We start from the raw sequence: 18,576 nt of genomic DNA, 5'->3' as shown, positions 1-18,576 counted from the left end.
GTTGCCCAAGCTGGTCTTGAACTCCTGCCCTCAAACTATCCTCTTTGGCCTCCCAAACTGTTGGGATTACAGGTGTGATCCACTGTGCCTGGTCCTCCTAGAAAGACCTTGCAGTGTGGGTAGCACTTAAAATGGGACAGACTGATGTTATAGGCAAATGCCTTTCTTTAGATGAGAATGTAGAAAGGAAGCAGAGCAGACTGCCAAAAGCACAGAACCTGGTGCCTAATGAATGGCCTGGATTCAAATCCTATGAGAAGTTGTGCATACCTAGGAATGTTATATAAATCTTTCTGCTTCAGTCCCTGTTCTGAGATACACAAATGTTAGGCCGAGCACGGTGGCTTATGCCTATAATCCCTGCACTTTGGGAAACCGAGGCAGACGGATCACCTGAGGTCAGGAATTTGAGACCAGCCTGATCAACATGGTGAAAACTCGTCTCTACTAAAACACAAAAATTAGCCGGGCGTGGTGGCAGGCACCTGTAATCTCAGCTATGTGGGAGGCTGAGGCAGGAGAATGGCTTGAACCCAGAAGGCAGTGGTTGCAATGAGCCGGGATCCGTTCATGGCACTCCAGCCTGGGCGATAAGAGTGAAACTCTGTCTCAAACAAAAAATAAATGTTAATATGGTCCCTCTTACGATACAAGGTTAACATTGAATTCAGGGTAAAGCCTTAAGAAGACGTACCAGCCCGGAGTGGTGGCTCAGGCCTGTAATCCCAGGACTTTGGGAGACTGAGGCAGGTGGATAATGAGGCAGGTGGATAATGAGGTTAGGAGATCGACACTATCCTGGCTAACACGGTGAAACCCTGTCTCTACTAAAAATACAAAAAAAGTGAGACCCTGTCCGGGGAAAGAAAAAAAACTTCACAGGGGGAGGTCTATATGCATAGGTTGGGGAGTTCCTGCTCTCTGGTGTCACACAACGCACCCTTCTACCCTACCTAGACTGGCGTGGGGTGATGCCGACCCTGAGGCTAATCATCCCACACTGACTGGCAGGGGGCGCTAAAACAGCCTTTTCTGTCCCACATATTGCGCATGCGTATTCTCATCGCAGACGCTGCATGGAGTGCGTGGCGTGGCGTCCGGAATGAGTAGGAAAGCGGCTCCGGTTCCTTCAGGACGCGCTTTAGGGGGCACCGCGGCGGTTTGGGGACGACTTGGAGCCCCGTCCTAGGGAGAAAACAGCTCCTGTCTGTGGCCCTGACTGCTTAGGCGGGAGCTGTGCGCGGCTCAGCTTCTCCGGGGCATTGTTTTCTACGCGGTGAGTACAGAAGCTTGGTTCCTCCAATGTTCCCTTTATTCTCATCTTCTCCATAGTTTTCCTCTTTTCTAGTATTCTGGTATTTGTCTTACCACGAGTTTTGTTCCCCTGAGGGCTTTTGAGGGTGGCAAGTGTAGCAGACTGTGGTATTTTTAGGGTTCGAGAACTTTTTCTGAGGGAACCTGTCCCGTATAGATGGGGAGAGAGGAAAGCCCCAGGAGGAAGGGGAAGCCCGGCCCAGGTGGGACTTGGGACCAGGCCTGGTGTTTGGCTGCCTCCTGTCCAGGCTTCAGACAGAGGAGAAAAGATCCCAGCGGCCTCCAGGATTTGATGAAATTTTAAATTTGCCTTCGCGCCACCGGGACACATCGGGACCCCCCCCTCCCCGGCCTTCAGGGAAGCCTGTGTCCCCTTCAGTCCCTCTGGTCACGACCACCGGGGCGGGGAGGTACACCCGGGTGCGAGCCTGACGGGGAGTTGTCCCTGGTGACGGGGAAGCTGAGCACCTGGTTCTCTCCATGCTGCTCAGTGTTACGTCCCCTGTGCAGAAATGTCTGTGCTGGTCCCTGCCCACTTTGGGGTTGATGATCTTGTTATTGCTGTTGAGAACTGTGAAGGTATTGCATATTTTTTGTAACAGTCCCTTAGGAGATACGTGCTTCCCCCAAAATTTTTCCCCAGTTGTAGGATTCCTTTTCATTTGGTTCATTATTTTCTGTACCGAAGTTTTCCAGTTGGATGTAGCCCCACGTGGTTGTTTTTGCTTTTGTTACCTGTGTTTCGCTTTCCCAATTTAAAAGATAAATATATTCACAAGCCATTCCATTCTCGATGAGGTTTTACTCTCTGCCTTTTTTTTTTTTTCGTTTTCTCTTGCTGCATTTCCAGCCTGTGAGCCTAGGTGCAAGTTGCCCCAAAACTTAAGTGCTCTACACCCCCTTTTTTCTTTTTTTTTCTTTTTTTTTTTTTTTTTTTGAGACGGAGTCTTGCTCTGTCGCCGGGCTGGAGTGCAGTGGCCGGACCTCAGCTCACTGCAAGCTCCGCCTCCCGGGTTCCCGCCATTCTCCTGCCTCAGCCTCCGGAGTAGCTGGGACCACAGGCGCCCGCCACCTCGCCCGGCTAGTTTTTTGTATTTTTAGTAGAGACGCGGTTTCACCGTATTAGCCAGGATGGTCTCGATCTCCTGACCTCGTGATCCGCCCGTCTCGGCCTCCCAAAGTGCTGGGATTACAGGCTTGAGCCACCGCGCCCGGCCCCCTTTTTTCTTACAGACGATGATGATGGTCTATAATTTCAAGTCTTGTGTTCAGGTCTTCAATCCATTTCGAGTTGATTTTTGTGTATTGTATACCAGAACGGTCGTATTTCATTCTTTTTCGTATAAACATCAGTTTTCTCAAAACCATTTAATGAAGAAAATCTTATCCCCCATTGAGGCTTTGTGATCTCTGATAACTGTTTTCATTTGCTTTGGGAGATATACGCAGTAGTGGGATTGCTAGATCGTATGGTAGTTGCATTTTCAATTTTTTGAGGAATTCACTTTTTTTTTTTTTTTTTTTTGAGAGGGAGTCTCACTCTGTTGCCCAGGCTGGAGTGCAGTGGTGTGATCTCAGCTCACTGCAGTGTTTGCCTCCCGGGTTCAAGTGATTTTCCTGCCTCAGCCTCCTGAGTAGCTGGGACTATAGGCACATGCCCACCACGCGCGGCTAATTTTTTGTATTTTGAGTAGAGATGGGGTTTCTCTGTGTTACCAGGATGGGCTTGATCTCCTGACCTCGTGATCTGCCTGCCTTGGCCTCCCAAAGTGCTGGGATTACAGGCCTGAGCCACTGCACCTGGCCTACAACTTTTTTCCATAGTGTATATCCTAATTTATCTTTACACCAACAATGCATGAGATTTTCCCTGTATCCAAATCCACACCAGCATTCTTTTACATTTTTAAGATATTTTCAGTAACATTTATTCCAGTAGGTGTGGGATGGTACCTGGATGTGGTTATGGAGTACATTCTTTTCTAATGAATAGTAATGTTGAGGACCTTTTCTCTTATGTGTTTGTGCATTTTATGGCATTTTTGCAGCGATGTCAATTCAGGTTTTCTGCCTGATTTCAGTTTGGATGTGTATTTTTTATGCTATCTGGTATTTCTTTTTTTCTGTGTACATGTTTGATAACAACCAGTTATCACTTCTATGATTCCCTCCTATTTTCTCATAATCATTCTCTTTTTTGAGACAGGTCACTCTCACCCAAGCTGGAGCACCGTGGCACATCACAGGACCATGTATATTGGAATATTGGCTACCTACAGCTTTGCAGCGCTATTTGATATCAGGAATTGTGAGTCCTCCAACTTAGTTTGTATTTCTCAGGGTTCCTTAGATGTTCAGGACTATTTGTGGTTCCATGTTAATATTAACATTGTGTATTTAAACTTTTTTTTTTTTTTTTTGACGGACTCTTGCTCTTTCGCCAGGATGGAGTGCAGTGGCGTGATCTCAGCTCACTGCAACCTCCACCTCCTGGGTTCAAGCGATTCCCCTGCGTCAGCCTCCTGAGTAGCCGGAACTATAGGCGTGTGCCACCACACCTGGCTGATTTTTTTTTCTTTTGTATTTTAGTAGAGACGGTGTTTTATCATGTGTTGGCCAGGATGGTCTCTATCTCTTGACCCTGTGATCCACCTGCCATGGCCTCCCAAAGTGCTGGGATTACAGGCGTGAGCCACCGAGTCCACCCATCCCCACCCCCACCCCCTACCCCCTGGCTTTTTTTTTTTTTTGAGATGGAGTCTCATTCTGTCAAGAGGCTAGAGCACAATATCATGACTTCGGCTCACTGCAACCTCCGCCTCCTGGGTTCAAGTGAGTCTCTTACCTCAGCCTCCCAAGTAGCTAGGACTACAGGCATGCGCCACCATGCCCAGCTAATTTTTGTATTTTTAGTAGAGACGGGTTTCACCATGTTGGGCAGGATGGTCTCGATCTCCTGACCTCCTGATCTGCCCGCCTTGGACCCCCAAAGTACTAGGATTATGGCGCGAGCCACTGTGCCTGGCCTATACTTCTTAAATGTTTTGTCTGTAATAAAGCACATAAACAGAGGGTATACTGGGACTTTTTTTTCCTCATCTGAGACTCTTGTTTTTGTTTGTCTGTTTTGAGACAGTCCTGCTCTGTTGCCCAGGCTGGAGTGCAGCAGCATGATCTTGGCTTACTGCAACCTTTGGCTTCCGGGTTCGAGTGATTTTTGTGCCTCAGCCATCCTAGTAGCTAGAATTACAAGTGTGTGCCACCATGCCCAACTGATTTTTGTATTTTTTAGTGGAGACGGGGTTTTGCCATGTTGGCCAGGCTAATCTTGAACTTCTGGCCTCAAGCAGTCCGCCCACCTCAGCCTCCCAAGGTGCTGCGATTCATGCTGACACATGAGTCACCTCGCCCAGCCTCATCTGGGATATTTGGATACATGTGTATTTTTGGTGATGATCAAATCAGGGTACTTAGCATAACTATTCCCTCCTACAGGTGTTAATTTCTCTGTGGTAAGAACACTCAAAATTGTTCCCTTCTAGCTTTTTTGAAAAATTCAATATTGTAACCAGAGTCACCCAGCTGTGGAACAGGACACTAGAATGTGTTCCTCCCAACTAACTAACTTTGTTTCCATAACCAATCCCTCCTATCTCCCCTCCTTCCCCAGCCTCAGGAGACCACTCCTGTTCTTTCTGCTTCTTGAAGGTTAAGTTTTTGGATTCAACATAAGCGAGGTCATGCAGTGTTTGTCTTTCTGTGCTTGGCTTATTTTAACAGAATGTTTTCTAGGTTTGTTGGTGCTGCCCTAAATGAAAATTGTATTTTTTTTTTTTATGGCTGAAGAGTATATCATTGTATATATGTACTACATTTTCTTTATCCTTTCATCTGTGGGTGAACAGGTAGGTGGCTTCCATCATCCTAGCTATTGTGAATAGTGATGGAATAGACATGGAAAGGCAGATGTCTCTTCAAAATACCAATTTGCTTTGACTGTATAGCTAGTAGTGGGATGAATAGATAGTATAGTACTGGACTTTGAGTTTTTTGAGGAATCTGCAACTGCTTTCCATAGTGTATGTAGTAATTGACCCTCCTATGAACACTTCTTTTTTTCCTGGAAATTCACACCAGCTTTTGTGTTTGTATTTTTATTTCTCATATTCATTTCAAATAAGAGATGCTTTTTATGGTTTTGATTTCCACTTTTTGCAGAAGTAGTAATGTTAACCATGTTCTGTAAAGATAGAGTCAGTCTTATAGACCGAAAAATCTATTCCGGCTCTTTGCCCAATTTTGGTTCGGTTACTAGTTTCTCTTTTGTTTAGTTTTTTTGCTAGTTACTAGTGTTAGTAGCCTGTGCCTTTTGTAAAACAAGGCCTTATCAGCTGTATGTTTCCCCAAACTTTCTTCTCATCTTTGTGATGCTGGTTTTGTTTTGTTTTTTCTCTGCCCCCTCCCCACGATGGAGTCTTGCTCTGTCACCCAGGCTGGAGTGCAGTGGCACAATCTCAGCTGACTGCAGCTTCCACCTCCCAGGTTCAAGCAATTCTGTGGCCTTAGCCTCCTGAGTAGCTGGGATTACAGGCACGCACCACCATGCATGGTCTAGGATGTCTTCTCTCTGGATTCATTTGTTCTCTCCTGCGCAGAGGCTCTAATGTTGTACTTAGTCTCTCATGTTTGCATTTGCATTTGTTAGCAGTGATTTCAGTGTGCCATCCAAAAAAGATCGTTAAGCCATTTTATTGTCTATGCATGTTTTCCCCCTAATTTTTCCTTTTCTTTTTTCTTTTTGCAACCTGTGTACACAGGGTCAAGTTTCCCCCAAACATACACTTATCCCATGTTATCTCCTTGGAGTGTTTTGCTTTCAGGATTGAATTTAACTGTTCAATTTATTTTTTGTAAATTTTTGTGTATTGGGCAACATGGGGGTGCTATTTCAGTCTTTTGCACATGACTTACCCAGTTTTTTCAATTGTCGTGCCTTTGGTGTGATTTTGAAAAATGTGTGCCCTAAATACAATTTTGGGTTGATTACCTGGCTGCCTCATTTTGTCCATTCAGTTGTCTTTCTATGTTTATGCCAGTCCATGATTGCCTGGATAACTGTAGGTTTTGTCTATCATCCACCTATCTGTCTATAATATATCCTAATCCTGTTATGTATTTACTTTTTTTAAGACAGGTTATCGCTGTGTCACTCAGGCTGGAGTGCAGTGGTACGATGTTGGCTTATTGCAGCCTTGAACCTTCCATGCTCAAGTGATCCTCCCTTCTCAACCTCCCAAGTAGCTGGGACTACAGGTGTGCACCACCATGCCCCACTAATTTTTTGTACTTTCTGTAGAGGTAGGGTTTTGCCATATTGCCCGGACTTCTCTCGAACTCCTGGTCTCAAGTGATCTGCCTGCCTCAGCCTCCCAAAGTGCTGTGATTATAGGCAGGAGCCACTGTGCCCGGGGCAACCCTGTTTCTTTTCTTTTCTTTTTTTTTTTTTTTAGATCAACTTTTATTTGGATTAAATTGCAGGCTAGTTACATGTGAACCTTTGACATTGAGGCTTGTGGTCATTGACCACATCACCCAAGCAGGGAGCAAAGTGCCAGTCAGGTGGTTCTTCCGCCCGCACCCCCTTTCTGCCTCCTTTTTTCATCTGATAGTCCCCAGGGTCTATTGTTTGCATCTTTATGTTTGAATGTATTCACTGTTTAGCTCCCACTCATAGTGAGAACATGGAGTGTTTGGTTTTCTGTTCTTGCCTTGATTTGCTAAACATGATAATCCCCAGGTCTATCCACGCTGCTTAGGACAGAATTGTGTGTTCTTATGGCTGCGTAGTATTTTGTGGTGTGTATGCACCACATTAAAAAAAAAAAAATCAAATCCACTGTTGCTGGTCACCTAGGATGCTTCCAAGTCTTTGTTCTTGTGAATGGCACGGCCATGAGTGCAGGAGAGCATGTGTCTTTTTGATGGAAGGATTTGTTGTCCTTTGGGTAGATACCAAGTAATGGAATTGCTGGGTCTGATGGTAGTTCTGTTTTAAGTTCTTTGAGAATCTCTACACTGCTTTCCACAGTGTGAACCTTTTTTCACATTCCCCAAGAGTGTAGCAGTGTTCCCTTTCCTCTGCTGCCTCACCAGCATGTTTTAATTTTGGAAAAATGGCCATCTGACCCGTGTGGGATGGTATCTCATTGTGTTTCCGAGTTGCATTTCACTGATTAGTGAGGTTGTGCATTTTTTCATGTCAGTTGGGCACTTGAACGTCTTTTTCTATTTTTGAGACAGTATCTCACTCTTGCCCAGACTGGAGTGCAGTGGTGCGATATTGGCTCACTGCAACCTCCGCCTCCCAGGTTCAAGCGATTCTTCTGCGTCAGCCTTCTGAGTAACTGGGATTACAGATCTCTGCCACTATGCCCAGCTAATTTTTGTATGTTTTAGTAGAGATGGGGTTTCACTATATTGCCCAGGCTGGTCTCGAACTCCTGACTTTGTGATTCACCTGCCTCGGCCTCTCAAAGTGCTGGGATTAAAGGCAATGAGCTAACATGCCTGGCCAGTGTTTTTGTAGTTTTAGTAGAGATGGAGTCTCACCATGTTGGCCAGACTGGTCTTGAACTCCTGACCTCAGGTGATCCACCTGCCTCAGCTTCCCAGAGTGCTGGGATTATAGGCGTAAGCCATGGTGCCCAGCCCCTTGACAACTGTTTCTCTAAGGACCCTTTGCTAAAGGAGAATTGCTGGATCAAGACTACTCTTCCAAAAGAGGATAATAAACATTTCCTCTTTCGTTAATAACTTAGATTATTCCTCTGAACAGCCGTTACTGCACATTGCTGAAATGTTTGCCTCTGCACTGGCTGGCCCCAGAATGCTAATCATTTTGAGATTTGTGTTTTCTTTCTTCTGTTTTCTGCCTTCCTCTATTAGCCATGCCTGACCTGAAGGCCATCCCTCCCTCTTTAACGTACTATTTTTCTTCTAATGTGGATCTACAAAACCAGAGTTTGGGCAGAGTCTAACAACAGGGACAAGAGAAGAAACAGATCCAAAGAGAGGGGTTTGGGCACAACAGAGGGGTTCTGGGGTCAGTTCTCAGTGGTGAAGGCTGACTGTGCATCTCTCTCCCCAGCTCCACTTGCAGCCGTGCCATAGCTTGAAATCTGCCACAGTGGGAGCATTTACACCATGGAAATTGGCAAACGCTGCAAATCAAGAGTGTTAATTTTTGTTTTGTTTTTTGAGAGTTGGCTGTTAACTTACCAGTATACTATTGGCTTTAGTGCATGGTCTCTATATGTTGATATTTGTTGTGGGCCGTTATTTAGACCGCCTTCTTATTTCTTAACTGTGTTCCAGGTGGTTAAAGGCAACATAGCACTGAGTTCTGGATAACTGGGGGGACTGTGCGCTTGGATTTGCCGTGCTTAAGGTTTGGGTGGGGCTACTACATCTTGCCGGGTTGGGCAAGAGTGAACCCCAGGGGCCAATGTGAGTAGCCAGGATCCTGCCATAGGAAGCTTGGAGTGGAACTGACCTGCCCCCTTTCTCTCTGTCTCCATGGCAGCTGGGTGGGCTATGAACAGGCCAACTGCAAGGGTGAGCAGTTTGTGTTTGAGAAGGGCGAGTACCCCCGCTGGGACTCGTGGACCAGCAGCCAGAGGACGGACTCCCTCAGCTCCCTGAGGCCCATCAAAGTGGTGAGCCCCCTGCCATTCTATTTCCTCTCTCTGCCCATCATCCTACTTTCTGTCTCTGCCACCTTGGATCCGGAGGTCCTGAGACCAGGAAGGAGCCTGCCCCTCTAGCATTGTGCCCCTTCTGATTGGTGAGGAACCTCCTCCCTGGGTGACCTTGCAAAAGTCATTTTACTTCCCTGAGCCTCAGTTTCTTCATCTGTAAAATGGGCATATTGGTATCTACTGTCCTGAGATTCCAATGTGCTTATTAGCTTGAGGGTTTTCACACTGCGCAACTCCAGGGGGCTCCAATCACGAGACTATGAAATGCTCCAGAGGGCACCATTCACATTCTATTTTACGTGGTTGGTGCCCCCCACCCCGCAGGGTTGGGCAACTCCCATCACAGAGTCACTGCTCAATAATCAGTAGCCATTAGAAATACAAGAAATTCTGAGTTCAGGACTGGAGGAGAAGGTGGTTTAGCTCTTCTTCAAGACTCGTGCCAGTGTGAGTTTTCAGTGCTTCTGAGATCCCGATTCTTACTGGTGTGTGAGTGTGTAAACTGTCAGGGAGGGGACAGGGCCCATCACTGCTCAGTTACACTCCCAAACCCTCCAAGCCCAGTCTAGCTCCTCCCAGGACCTACTGGAAGGTTGGAGAACACTGGACTTCACATCCCACAGACCCAGGTTGCCATGTTGGCTGTGCTGCTCCCAGCTCTGTGACCTTGAGCACGTCATTTGACCTCTCTGTGCCTTGTTTTTCTCGTCTGCCAAATGGCATAATTATGAGTGTGCCTGTGTGTGTGTGCCTGTGTGGGTGTGCACTTGTGAGTGGGTGGTAGATCATAGCTGCCATTTATAAAAGAGAAACTTGAGGCATAGGAGGAAAAAATGACATTTCAGAATCAAATATTCCCCAAAGTGTAGCATTTCAGAGTGTCTGTTACATGAAAATGGCCCAGTAGAAACTTAACAAATGGCTGCGATCCAACAGCAGTTGTCATAGACACGTGGTAGGTGCACTGGGCAGAGAGTGATGTGTGGGACATGGGGATCCCAACTCTGGGGCATGAGCATGGGGTGGGAAGGCCAACCCTGGGCCCCGTCACCCATACTCACTTCCCCACATCCTCTGCCAATAGGACAGCCAAGAGCACAAGATCATCCTCTATGAAAACCCCAACTTCACCGGGAAGAAGATGGAAATCATAGATGACGACGTCCCCAGCTTCCACGCCCATGGCTACCAGAAGGTGTCATCTGTGCGGGTGCAGAGTGGCACGTAAGCGCATTGCCAGCCCTGGCTCACCCTGCCCCAGGAACTGAGACTCTGGGGTCCTAAGTCCTGCTCTGCTCTGTGTACACTGGTGATCTTGCACACATCAGTGTACTCTGCTGACCTCTGGCTTCCCACTGGAAAGTAAATGGGAATTCTCTGCCCACAGGGAATTCTGTGCCCCTGAATTTCTCTCTAGAGCTGCCTTTGGGGAAACGGCCTTTGGAGTGGAGAAACCTTGGCCTTTACCTCAGCCCCAGTGAGCAAGACATGTATGTCAGAGGGGCACGTTGAGGCAGAGGGAGGATTAGGTTGAGGCAGGAGGGAAGGAATGAGTTGAGTAGTCTGAAAGCTGTGAGAAGCAGGAGGACCAGCCCATGCTGCCTTTGACCGCATGTGTCCCTAAGTTTGGGAACAGGAGGTGTCATTTTCCTCTGAATTGAAGTTCCTGGGCAGATCGACCCTGGCCATCAGCAATGGGGGATTTCTCATGGTAAAAAATTTGGATTCCATGGGGGGTCCACAGATGAGCTTTGGGCAGCGGTATGCTGAACAGTTTATACCAGCTTGTAAAACCTTTTTTTTTTTTTAAATTGAAATGGAGTCTTGCACTGTTACCCGGGCTGGAGTGCAATAGAACAATCTTGGCTCACTGCAGCCTCCGCCTCCCAGGTTCAAGCAATTCTTCTGCCTCAGCCTCCCAAGTAGCTCCAATTACAGGTGCCCACTACCAAGCTCAGCTAATTTTTTGCATTTTTAATAGAGATGGGGTTTCACTGTGTTGGCCAGGTTAGTCTCAAACTCCTGACATCAAGATCTGCCTGCCTTGGCCTCCCAAAGTGCTGTGATTACAGGCGTGAGCCACCGCGCCCAGACTCTTACATTTTCAGAATTTGTGTGAACTGATTGACTAATCATTGGTAGCTTGAAACCAGCCACAGTGGGTGCATTTACAGCATAGAAATCAGCAAGTGCTACGAATTAAGGCTCTTTCCCCCCAACAGAACCAGTTTAGCCAAACATACTGGCTTCTTGGGGTTTGTCAAACTCCTAAAGTGGTGTGCAAAGTTCTGTGCTCCTGTTCCCCTTCATTCCCTCATTCCCTTCATTCATTCATTCATTCATTCATTCATTCATTCATTCATTCATTCATTCGTCAGTGCTGTCATATGCCAGGCATTGTGTTAGGTGCCCAGAGTGAAGGAGATTAAAGAGATCTGGCTTCTGCCCTGTGTAGCCAACAGTCTAGAAAGGGCAGCTGTTAATAATTTAAGAATCCACGTAAGTCTAAGCTACTTCCTTGAAGAAAAGATTCTTGAGCTGAGATCTCAAGGAACAGTAGGAATTGCGGGGGTAAAGAGGCCAAGGAAGAGTGTCCCAGACAATGAGAGCAGCATGTGCAAAGGCCCTGTGGTGCATGTGGGGGGAGCCTGGTAGGTCTGAGAAACTCTACAAAGGCCACTGGCTGGAATGCAGAGATGTGGGAGCATAAGAATGCGAAGGTAGTGCTGGATATGTCCATAGAGCCTGGCCAGGCAGGTCCTTGCAGGCCAGGCCTGTGTGACATTTTCTGGAGAGAAGACCAGTACTTTCATTAAGTAGCCCCTGGAACCTCTTTTCATCAGAAGACCCCTGGAACCTCCTCCAACTCTTTGGCCTTGCAGCTGGGCTTGGAGGTGGAATAGGAGTGGATGGAGATGGTTCAAAGGTCTGACTTATTCTAAACTTCAGTGAGCTTAAGATACCACCCCCTTGCTCTGACCCCAGTACCAGGCCTTCAGTCAAAATTTGCTTCAGGAGGCAGTGAGCTCCCCATTAAGAGAAGGAAGAAAGCAGAGGCTCAGTGCTGGAAGGGTGGGGTGGAAAGGGTGTCCTGCTTACTCCTGGGAAGTGGCAATGGTTGGCAGGCTTCACCCTTCCTAGTGGTTTATGGATGCTCTCCCCTCGCTTCTCTCATTTCTCTTCCTGTTCCCCCGGTTCACCCTCCCCTCACCTCTGGTCCTGCAGGTGGGTTGGCTACCAGTACCCCGGCTACCGCGGGCTGCAGTACCTGCTGGAGAAGGGAGACTACAAGGACAGCAGCGACTTCGGGGCACGTCACCCCCAGGTACAGTCCGTGTGCCACGTCCGCGATACGCAGTGGTACCAATGTTGGCGCCTTCCACTCCCCTACCATGCCTTCTTCCCAGGACCCAGACCTGCTGCCCAGGAACCTTCCAGACCAACCAGAGAGTGAGTGAAGTATGACTTGCAACTTGTCTGCTGTGGGTCTTTGATCTCCCCTGGCAGCTGGGGGGTGTGTGTGTGCGCGTGCACGCGCGCGCCTGTGTGTGTGTGTGATAGAAATAAGAATTGGCAAGTATCTGGGCTAGGAATAGGGCAACAGAACCCTTAGGGAGTCTTATGGTTCTTTGCAGCTGCTTAGCTCTTAACTGTGTGACCTTGGACACAGTACCCAACCTCTCTGAGCCTTTGTTTCTTCACCTGACTTGCAATTCCCTTGCCTCTTGAGTGACTGGCTGGTCTTGGGATCCCTGAACATTTGTGATCTGCCTGCCTCAGCCTCCCAAAGTACTGGGATTACAAACATGAGCCACTGCACCCGGCCAGCCTTGAAGAAATTATTTCTAATCCCCAGTCACAAAGAAATTCCCTAATACATTTATTTCTCTAAACTTTTTAAACATTTGCTCTTTACATTTGCGTTCTTAATCCTTCTGGAGCTGATTCTTGTATATGGTGTATGGTAGAGATTCAGTGTTTTGTTTTTTTTTCCTCTTTGGAAGTCCAGTGTCAATTCATGAAGGAGTCCATTTGCTGCACTGCGGCGGAGTCCATTTGCTGCACTGCGGCGCAGTCACCTTGCTGTCCTATGCCCTTCCCCACAGATGGGGTGATTTTATGGGCTGTCTTTTCTGTTCCTGTAGTCTGTGTATCCCTGCACTCTTGCCACATTGTTAACGACTATTGCTTTGTAGTCAGTGTTGAGGTCCCTAAAACGGGGGCCCTCAAACCCTGGGCCTCCCAGGGCCTGAAATGGGGGTTGCACAGCAGGAGGTGGGCATTACAGCCTGAGCTCCGCCTCTTGTCAGACCAGCGGTGGCATTAGATTCTCACAGGAGTGCAAATCCTATTGTGTGAACTGCACGTGCAAAGGATCTAGGTTGCATGCTCCAATGAGAATCTAATGTCTGCTGCCCACAGCCCGTGAAAAATTGTCTTCCACAAAATCGATCCCTGCTGCCAAAACATTTGGGGACCACTGCCCCATAACATGATTCTTTAGGAATGTTTTAGATGTTCTTTCCCCTTTAGGACTCCATTTAGAAGCGTTCCCTCACATTTGGAAAAGTGGAAAACCTTGTTGAATGAGCCAAAGTGGTTAAAATGATTATCATAAAGGTAGAAACCACTAAGTGCTCCATATACACCGTAGAATACTATGCAGCCATAAAAAAGAATGAGTGCATGTCCTTTGTGGAAACATGGATGAAGCTGGAAACCGTCATTCTCAGCAAACTGACACAGGAACAGAAAACCAAACACCACATGTTCTCACTCATAAGTGGGAGTTGAAAAACGAGAACACATGGACACAGGGAGGGGAACATCGCACACCAGGCCTGTCGGGTTGGGGGGCAAGGAGAGAGCATTAGGACAAATACCAAATGCATGCAGGGCTTAAAACCTAGACGATGGGTTGATGGGTGCAGCAAGCCACCATAGTACATGTATACCTATGTAAGAAACCTGCACGTTCTGCACACGTATCCCAGAACTTAGAAAAAAACAGTTAAGTGCTCAATAAATGTTACTGTCATCTATTTCTTCATTCTTCAACCAATACCTACTGCGTGCCTATTTGGATACTTGGCTTAGTACCTGGGTGATGAAATAATCTACAACAAACCCCCATGACACGAGTTTATAACAAACCTGCACATGTACCCCCGAACTGAAAAGTTAAAAAAACAGAATCCGCACAAGTCTAAGCTACTTCCCTTGAGGAAAAGACTCCAGCTGAGATGAGATCTGAAGGAAGAGTAGAGGTTGCAGGGCTAAAGAAGAGTGTCCCAGATGAGAGCGGCATGTGAAAGGCCCTGTGGTGGGAGGAGCCTGGTAGCTCTGAGAAACTCCACAAAGGCAGGGTGGTGGCTGGAATGCTCAGAGATGTGGGGGCACATGGAAAACCTTGTTAAAGTGGTTAAAATGATTATCATAAAGGTGGAAACTAATAAATGCTAAATAAATGTTACTCTCATCCATTTCTTCATTGATTCTTCACCCGATACTTGGTGCCTATTTCACTCCTGGAACTGGGCAGAGTAGGGGTACAAAGTAATAGATTCTACCCCTAGAAGCTCTCACTTAGGGGGGTGGGGGTGATTGTAATAGTTTGAGAGTAGAGCAATGGTGATTATTATGGATTGAATGAGAACCTCTCAAATTCATATGCTGAAATCCTAATCCTTAGTACCTTAGAGAATATGACCTTATTTGTAAACTGGGTCATTGCAAGTGCAATTTTTTTGAAGCGCTACGGTCTCTACTGTCCAGGCTGGAGGGTGGTGGTACAATCATAGCTCACTGCATCCTCCAACTCGTGGGCTTTCAAGTGATCCTGTTGCCTCAGCCTCTGGAGAAGCTGAGACTGCAGGCGTGCATGACCACACCTCTCTAATTTTTTATTTTATGTAGAGATTGGGGGGTGGGGGGCGGACTCACTGTGTTGCCCAGGCTGGTCTCCTGGTCTTAAGCAATCATCCCATCTCCGCCTCCCAATGTGCTGTGACTGCAGGTGTGAGCTACCATGCCTGGCCAAATGTAATTAGTTATAGTAATGGATCATACTGGAGTAGGGTGGGCCCCTAATGGAATGTGACTGGTGTCTCAAACGGGAAACTTGGAGAGAGCCACGCACACAGGGAGAATGTCATGTGAAGATGATGCTGGGGTGATGTTTCTGCAAGGCAAGAAGTGCCGCAGATTGTCGGCCACCCAGCAGAAGCTAGGGGAGAAACGAGTGTCACTTGCAGCCTCCAGAGGGACCCGACCCTGCCAATGCCTTAACCTCGGACTTCCAGCCTTCCTGGGGACTTCCTAGAGAGTACCCTGCCCGTCCCCTCTTCCTCCCCCTCTTTCTCGCGTGAGGAGTGCTCTGTTCGTGTCCCTACTCACCTCCCCTGGGGGCCTACAGTTTCCTCCTCCGGTCTCTGCAGGACCCGGCCGATTCTTCCAGTCGTCAAGGCTCCACTTCCTCCTGCAGCCACTAGGTGTCAGCAAAGCGTCATCCTCGGGGCTCCCGGCTGGGCGACCAGAGCTGCGCAGGCTCTGAAGCGCCGTCAGTGACGGGCGGGCAGCCCAAGCTTGGCGGGGCCACCGCACCTCCTCACCCTCAGTAGGGGAACTGAGGCTCAGCCCGGAGCCCGAACAGTGTGGCCCAGAGTCCCATGTCTTTGCTTTCCAAAATTCGGGAGGGGGAGAAAAAAAAATCCAGCAACCGTTCTTTGCCTTAGGAAGGTGATTCCAAGATTTCAAGGCACTTTCTCACCCATGATGTCACTGGAAGCCACGGAGCAAAACCCCAGTCCCGCCACTTGGGCATCTGACAGACCAACCAATCCGTGCTTCGGTTTCCTTTAAAATAGGAGCAATAATGCCGCTCAGAGGATTGCGGTGAAGAGTCCAGAAGATGACACTTAACAAAGTTTAGGGCAGAGCCAGTCACACAGCAAGGCCCTGGGTAAAAGCACAGCGTGAGAAGTGGCTGTGGGGGCTGGGGTGTGGGCAAGGAAGGCTCCCGGGAGGAGTCGTCTTGGGTTTTGTAGGAGGAATAGGAGTTTGCCAGATGGCCTGGACGGAAACACCTTCCATATGTTCATTTACCAGTTCACTTATTCATTCCTGTCACAAAATTACAACAAATTTAGTTTAAAGGCCTTAATTGACTTTTTTTTTTTTTTTTTTTTTTTTTTGGAGATAGAATCTCACTGTCGCACAGGGTAGAGTGCAGTGGTGCGATCTCCGCTCACTGCAACCTCCACCTCCCAGGTTCAGGCAATTCTCCTGTCTCAGCCTCTGGAGTAGCTGGGACTACAGGCACATGCCACCATGCCCGGCTATTTTTATTTTTGTATTTTTAGTACAAAGGGGGTTTTGCCATATTGGTCAGGCTGGTCTTGAACCCCTGACCTCAGGTGATCCACCCGCCTTGGCCTCCCAAAGTGCTGGGATTACAGGCGTGAGCCACCTCACCCAGCCTTTAATTGACTTCTATTTGCCGTTGTAGAATTGAGCAACAACATCTCATTCTGTAAAATAGAATCATGTGTCCAGATGAGTTGAACAGAAGAGGTTTACAGACAGCAATGGGCAGAAGGGAGAAGATAGAACAAAAAAGCAGAATGGTCCTTTCAAAGTTACTTTCCCTGTAAAGGTTAAATCCTAGGGAACTTCGTTCTCCTGCCGGCTGAAACTGGAAGGCTGGGCAAACACCTTGGTTTGGGCTTGCTGGTGTGGCATGTCAGCACGAGTCACTCCATTTTGATTTGGTCAGTGGGGCCTAGGGCAGGAGCTCAGTCCAAACCAATGGTCTCTTATAAATTTGAGCGCTCCCATCTTCCTCCTGCCGCCCTTGCTCTGCTTCCGTCGTCTTCGCCCTTTTCCTGTTCCTCCTGGTCCTCTGGTTTCTCCTGCCCTGCACCCCCACTTTTCTCCAACCTCCACCTTCTCTCCTTCCTCTCCTCACTCATGGCCCCAGATGCAGCCACTCAGCCAGGCCCCAGCGTCACCCCCTAGCGTGATGGAGTGGAGGGACGGGCAGCTGGAGCAGGTGGGCTTATGAAGGTGGGCAGACCACTGTCTCTAAGCAGCTGCGGAGGGCCTGCCTGTCCATCTGCAGGAGCCTTGGGTTTCAGGGGAACTAGTTCCTGGTGTTGGAGAGCTGGACTCAGCAGCCAGACTAGGCCCTGGGAAGTGGGCTGGAGTCTGGCAGAAATGGGGAGGAAGCCACAGGGCAGCCCTAACAGGCAGTGGAAACAGCCCCAAGCCAGGCAGTGGAGCCAGAGGCCCCCGAAGTCACGCAGGGCTAGAGTCAAGTCCCAGATCTCCTACTCATTGACCCTGTGATGGCAGGCAAATGAGCTTACCTCTCTGAGACTCTGTTTCCTCATCTAACCAAGGGCCATGGGGTTTTTACCCCATTGGTAATTCTCAGACACCTGGTCACCGACCTGACACGAAGTAGTTGCTCAATAAATGACAGCCTAGTTGCCTTTTCGCTCTTCATTCATTCATTGAATAGTGATTGGGGACTCTGTCCTGTGCTGCCTGCTGCTCCAAAGCAAAGGAGCCTGCCTGTCAAGCCTGCCTTGTCACTTGCCAGGAACTCCTGCTCCCTCCTAGGGCAGCCCCTGGTTAATGGAGCTGAGAGAACGCAAGATGCTGAGCCGTGGGGTGTGCACAAGAACCGGGAGGGAGGCTTTATGAAAATCAGGGTCCGGGTGCAGCCCCAGGCCAGGTCAGCTCACAGTGGGCAGGCAGATGAAACTGGAGGAAATTGGAGAGACAGCAGGAGGGAGGGGGAAAAGGTAAAACCTTTCGCCGCCTCCTCAATGCCTATAAAGGTCTGAAGCTTGCTCAAAGCTAAGAATTTTAAACCCAAACTCAGACATCAGCCAATACTAAATGTTTGCAAGGCTTGGAGAACAAAAACTCTAAAGCGCTTCTGCAGTGATGTACACTGGTGCCATCACTTTGCAAAAATTAGAATTTGAGGCCGGGCGCGGTGGCTCAAGCCTGTCATCGCAGCACTTTGGGAGGCCGAGACGGGCGGATCATGAGGTCAGGAGATCGAGACCATCCTGGCTAACACGGTGAAACCCCGTCTCTACTAAAAAAATACAAAAAACTAGCCGGGCAAGGTGGCGGGTGCCTGTAGTCCCAGCTACTCAGGAGACTGAGGCAGGAGAATGGCGTAAACCTGGGAGGCGGAGCTTGCAGTGAGCTGAGATCCGGCCATTGCACTCCAACCTGGGCGGCAGAGCGAGACTCCGTCTCAAAAAAAAAAAAAAAAAAAAAAAAATTAGAATTTGACAGATTCTAGTAATGTTGAAGATGCAGAAATCTGGAGGCCCAGCTATTTCTTCACTGGGTGTTTACCCTGGAAAATCTCTCCCACATCTGTACAGGAGATAGGCTCAGGATGCTCAGAGCAGCGTTGTCTGCACTAGCAAAAAACTGGAAACAACTTACATGTCCGTGAGAAGGAGAATGAGTAAATAATCAG

At 48.2% G+C, this 18,576-nt stretch overlaps 1 protein-coding gene across 11 annotated transcripts in view; it reads left to right on the top strand.

Annotated features, from left to right (window-relative positions):
- The first annotated feature begins 1,077 nt into the window (after positions 1–1,077).
- The window catches only part of LOC114670298 (beta-crystallin B2), a 95,046-nt gene continuing 77,547 nt past the window's right edge, over positions 1,078–18,576 (top strand). For 4 of the 11 annotated variants that reach the window (XR_013399441.1, XR_013399439.1, XM_077950297.1 and 1 more), the window contains exons 1-5: positions 1,078–1,276; positions 3,521–3,622; positions 8,897–9,029; positions 10,156–10,295; positions 12,297–12,396. Coding sequence is in view for 8 of the 11 variants with exons in the window: in XM_077950297.1 (XP_077806423.1) it covers positions 10,213–10,295; positions 12,297–12,396 (183 nt within the window). In the remaining 3 variants the exon portion in view is untranslated. Of the gene's footprint in view, positions 1,277–3,520; positions 3,623–6,504; positions 6,628–8,896; positions 9,030–10,155; positions 10,296–12,296; positions 12,749–12,801; positions 14,551–18,576 lie in introns of those variants that run through there. The other 7 variants (XM_077950296.1, XM_077950292.1, XM_077950291.1 and 4 more) reach the window with 7 other exon arrangements.

Source organism: Macaca mulatta, chromosome 10, assembly GCF_049350105.2.
Source record: "Macaca mulatta isolate MMU2019108-1 chromosome 10, T2T-MMU8v2.0, whole genome shotgun sequence".
NCBI classification, from domain to species: Eukaryota; Metazoa; Chordata; class Mammalia; order Primates; family Cercopithecidae; genus Macaca; species Macaca mulatta.
Note: the sequence above shows the minus strand (reverse complement) of the source record. Positions and strands in the feature narration are given on the sequence as shown.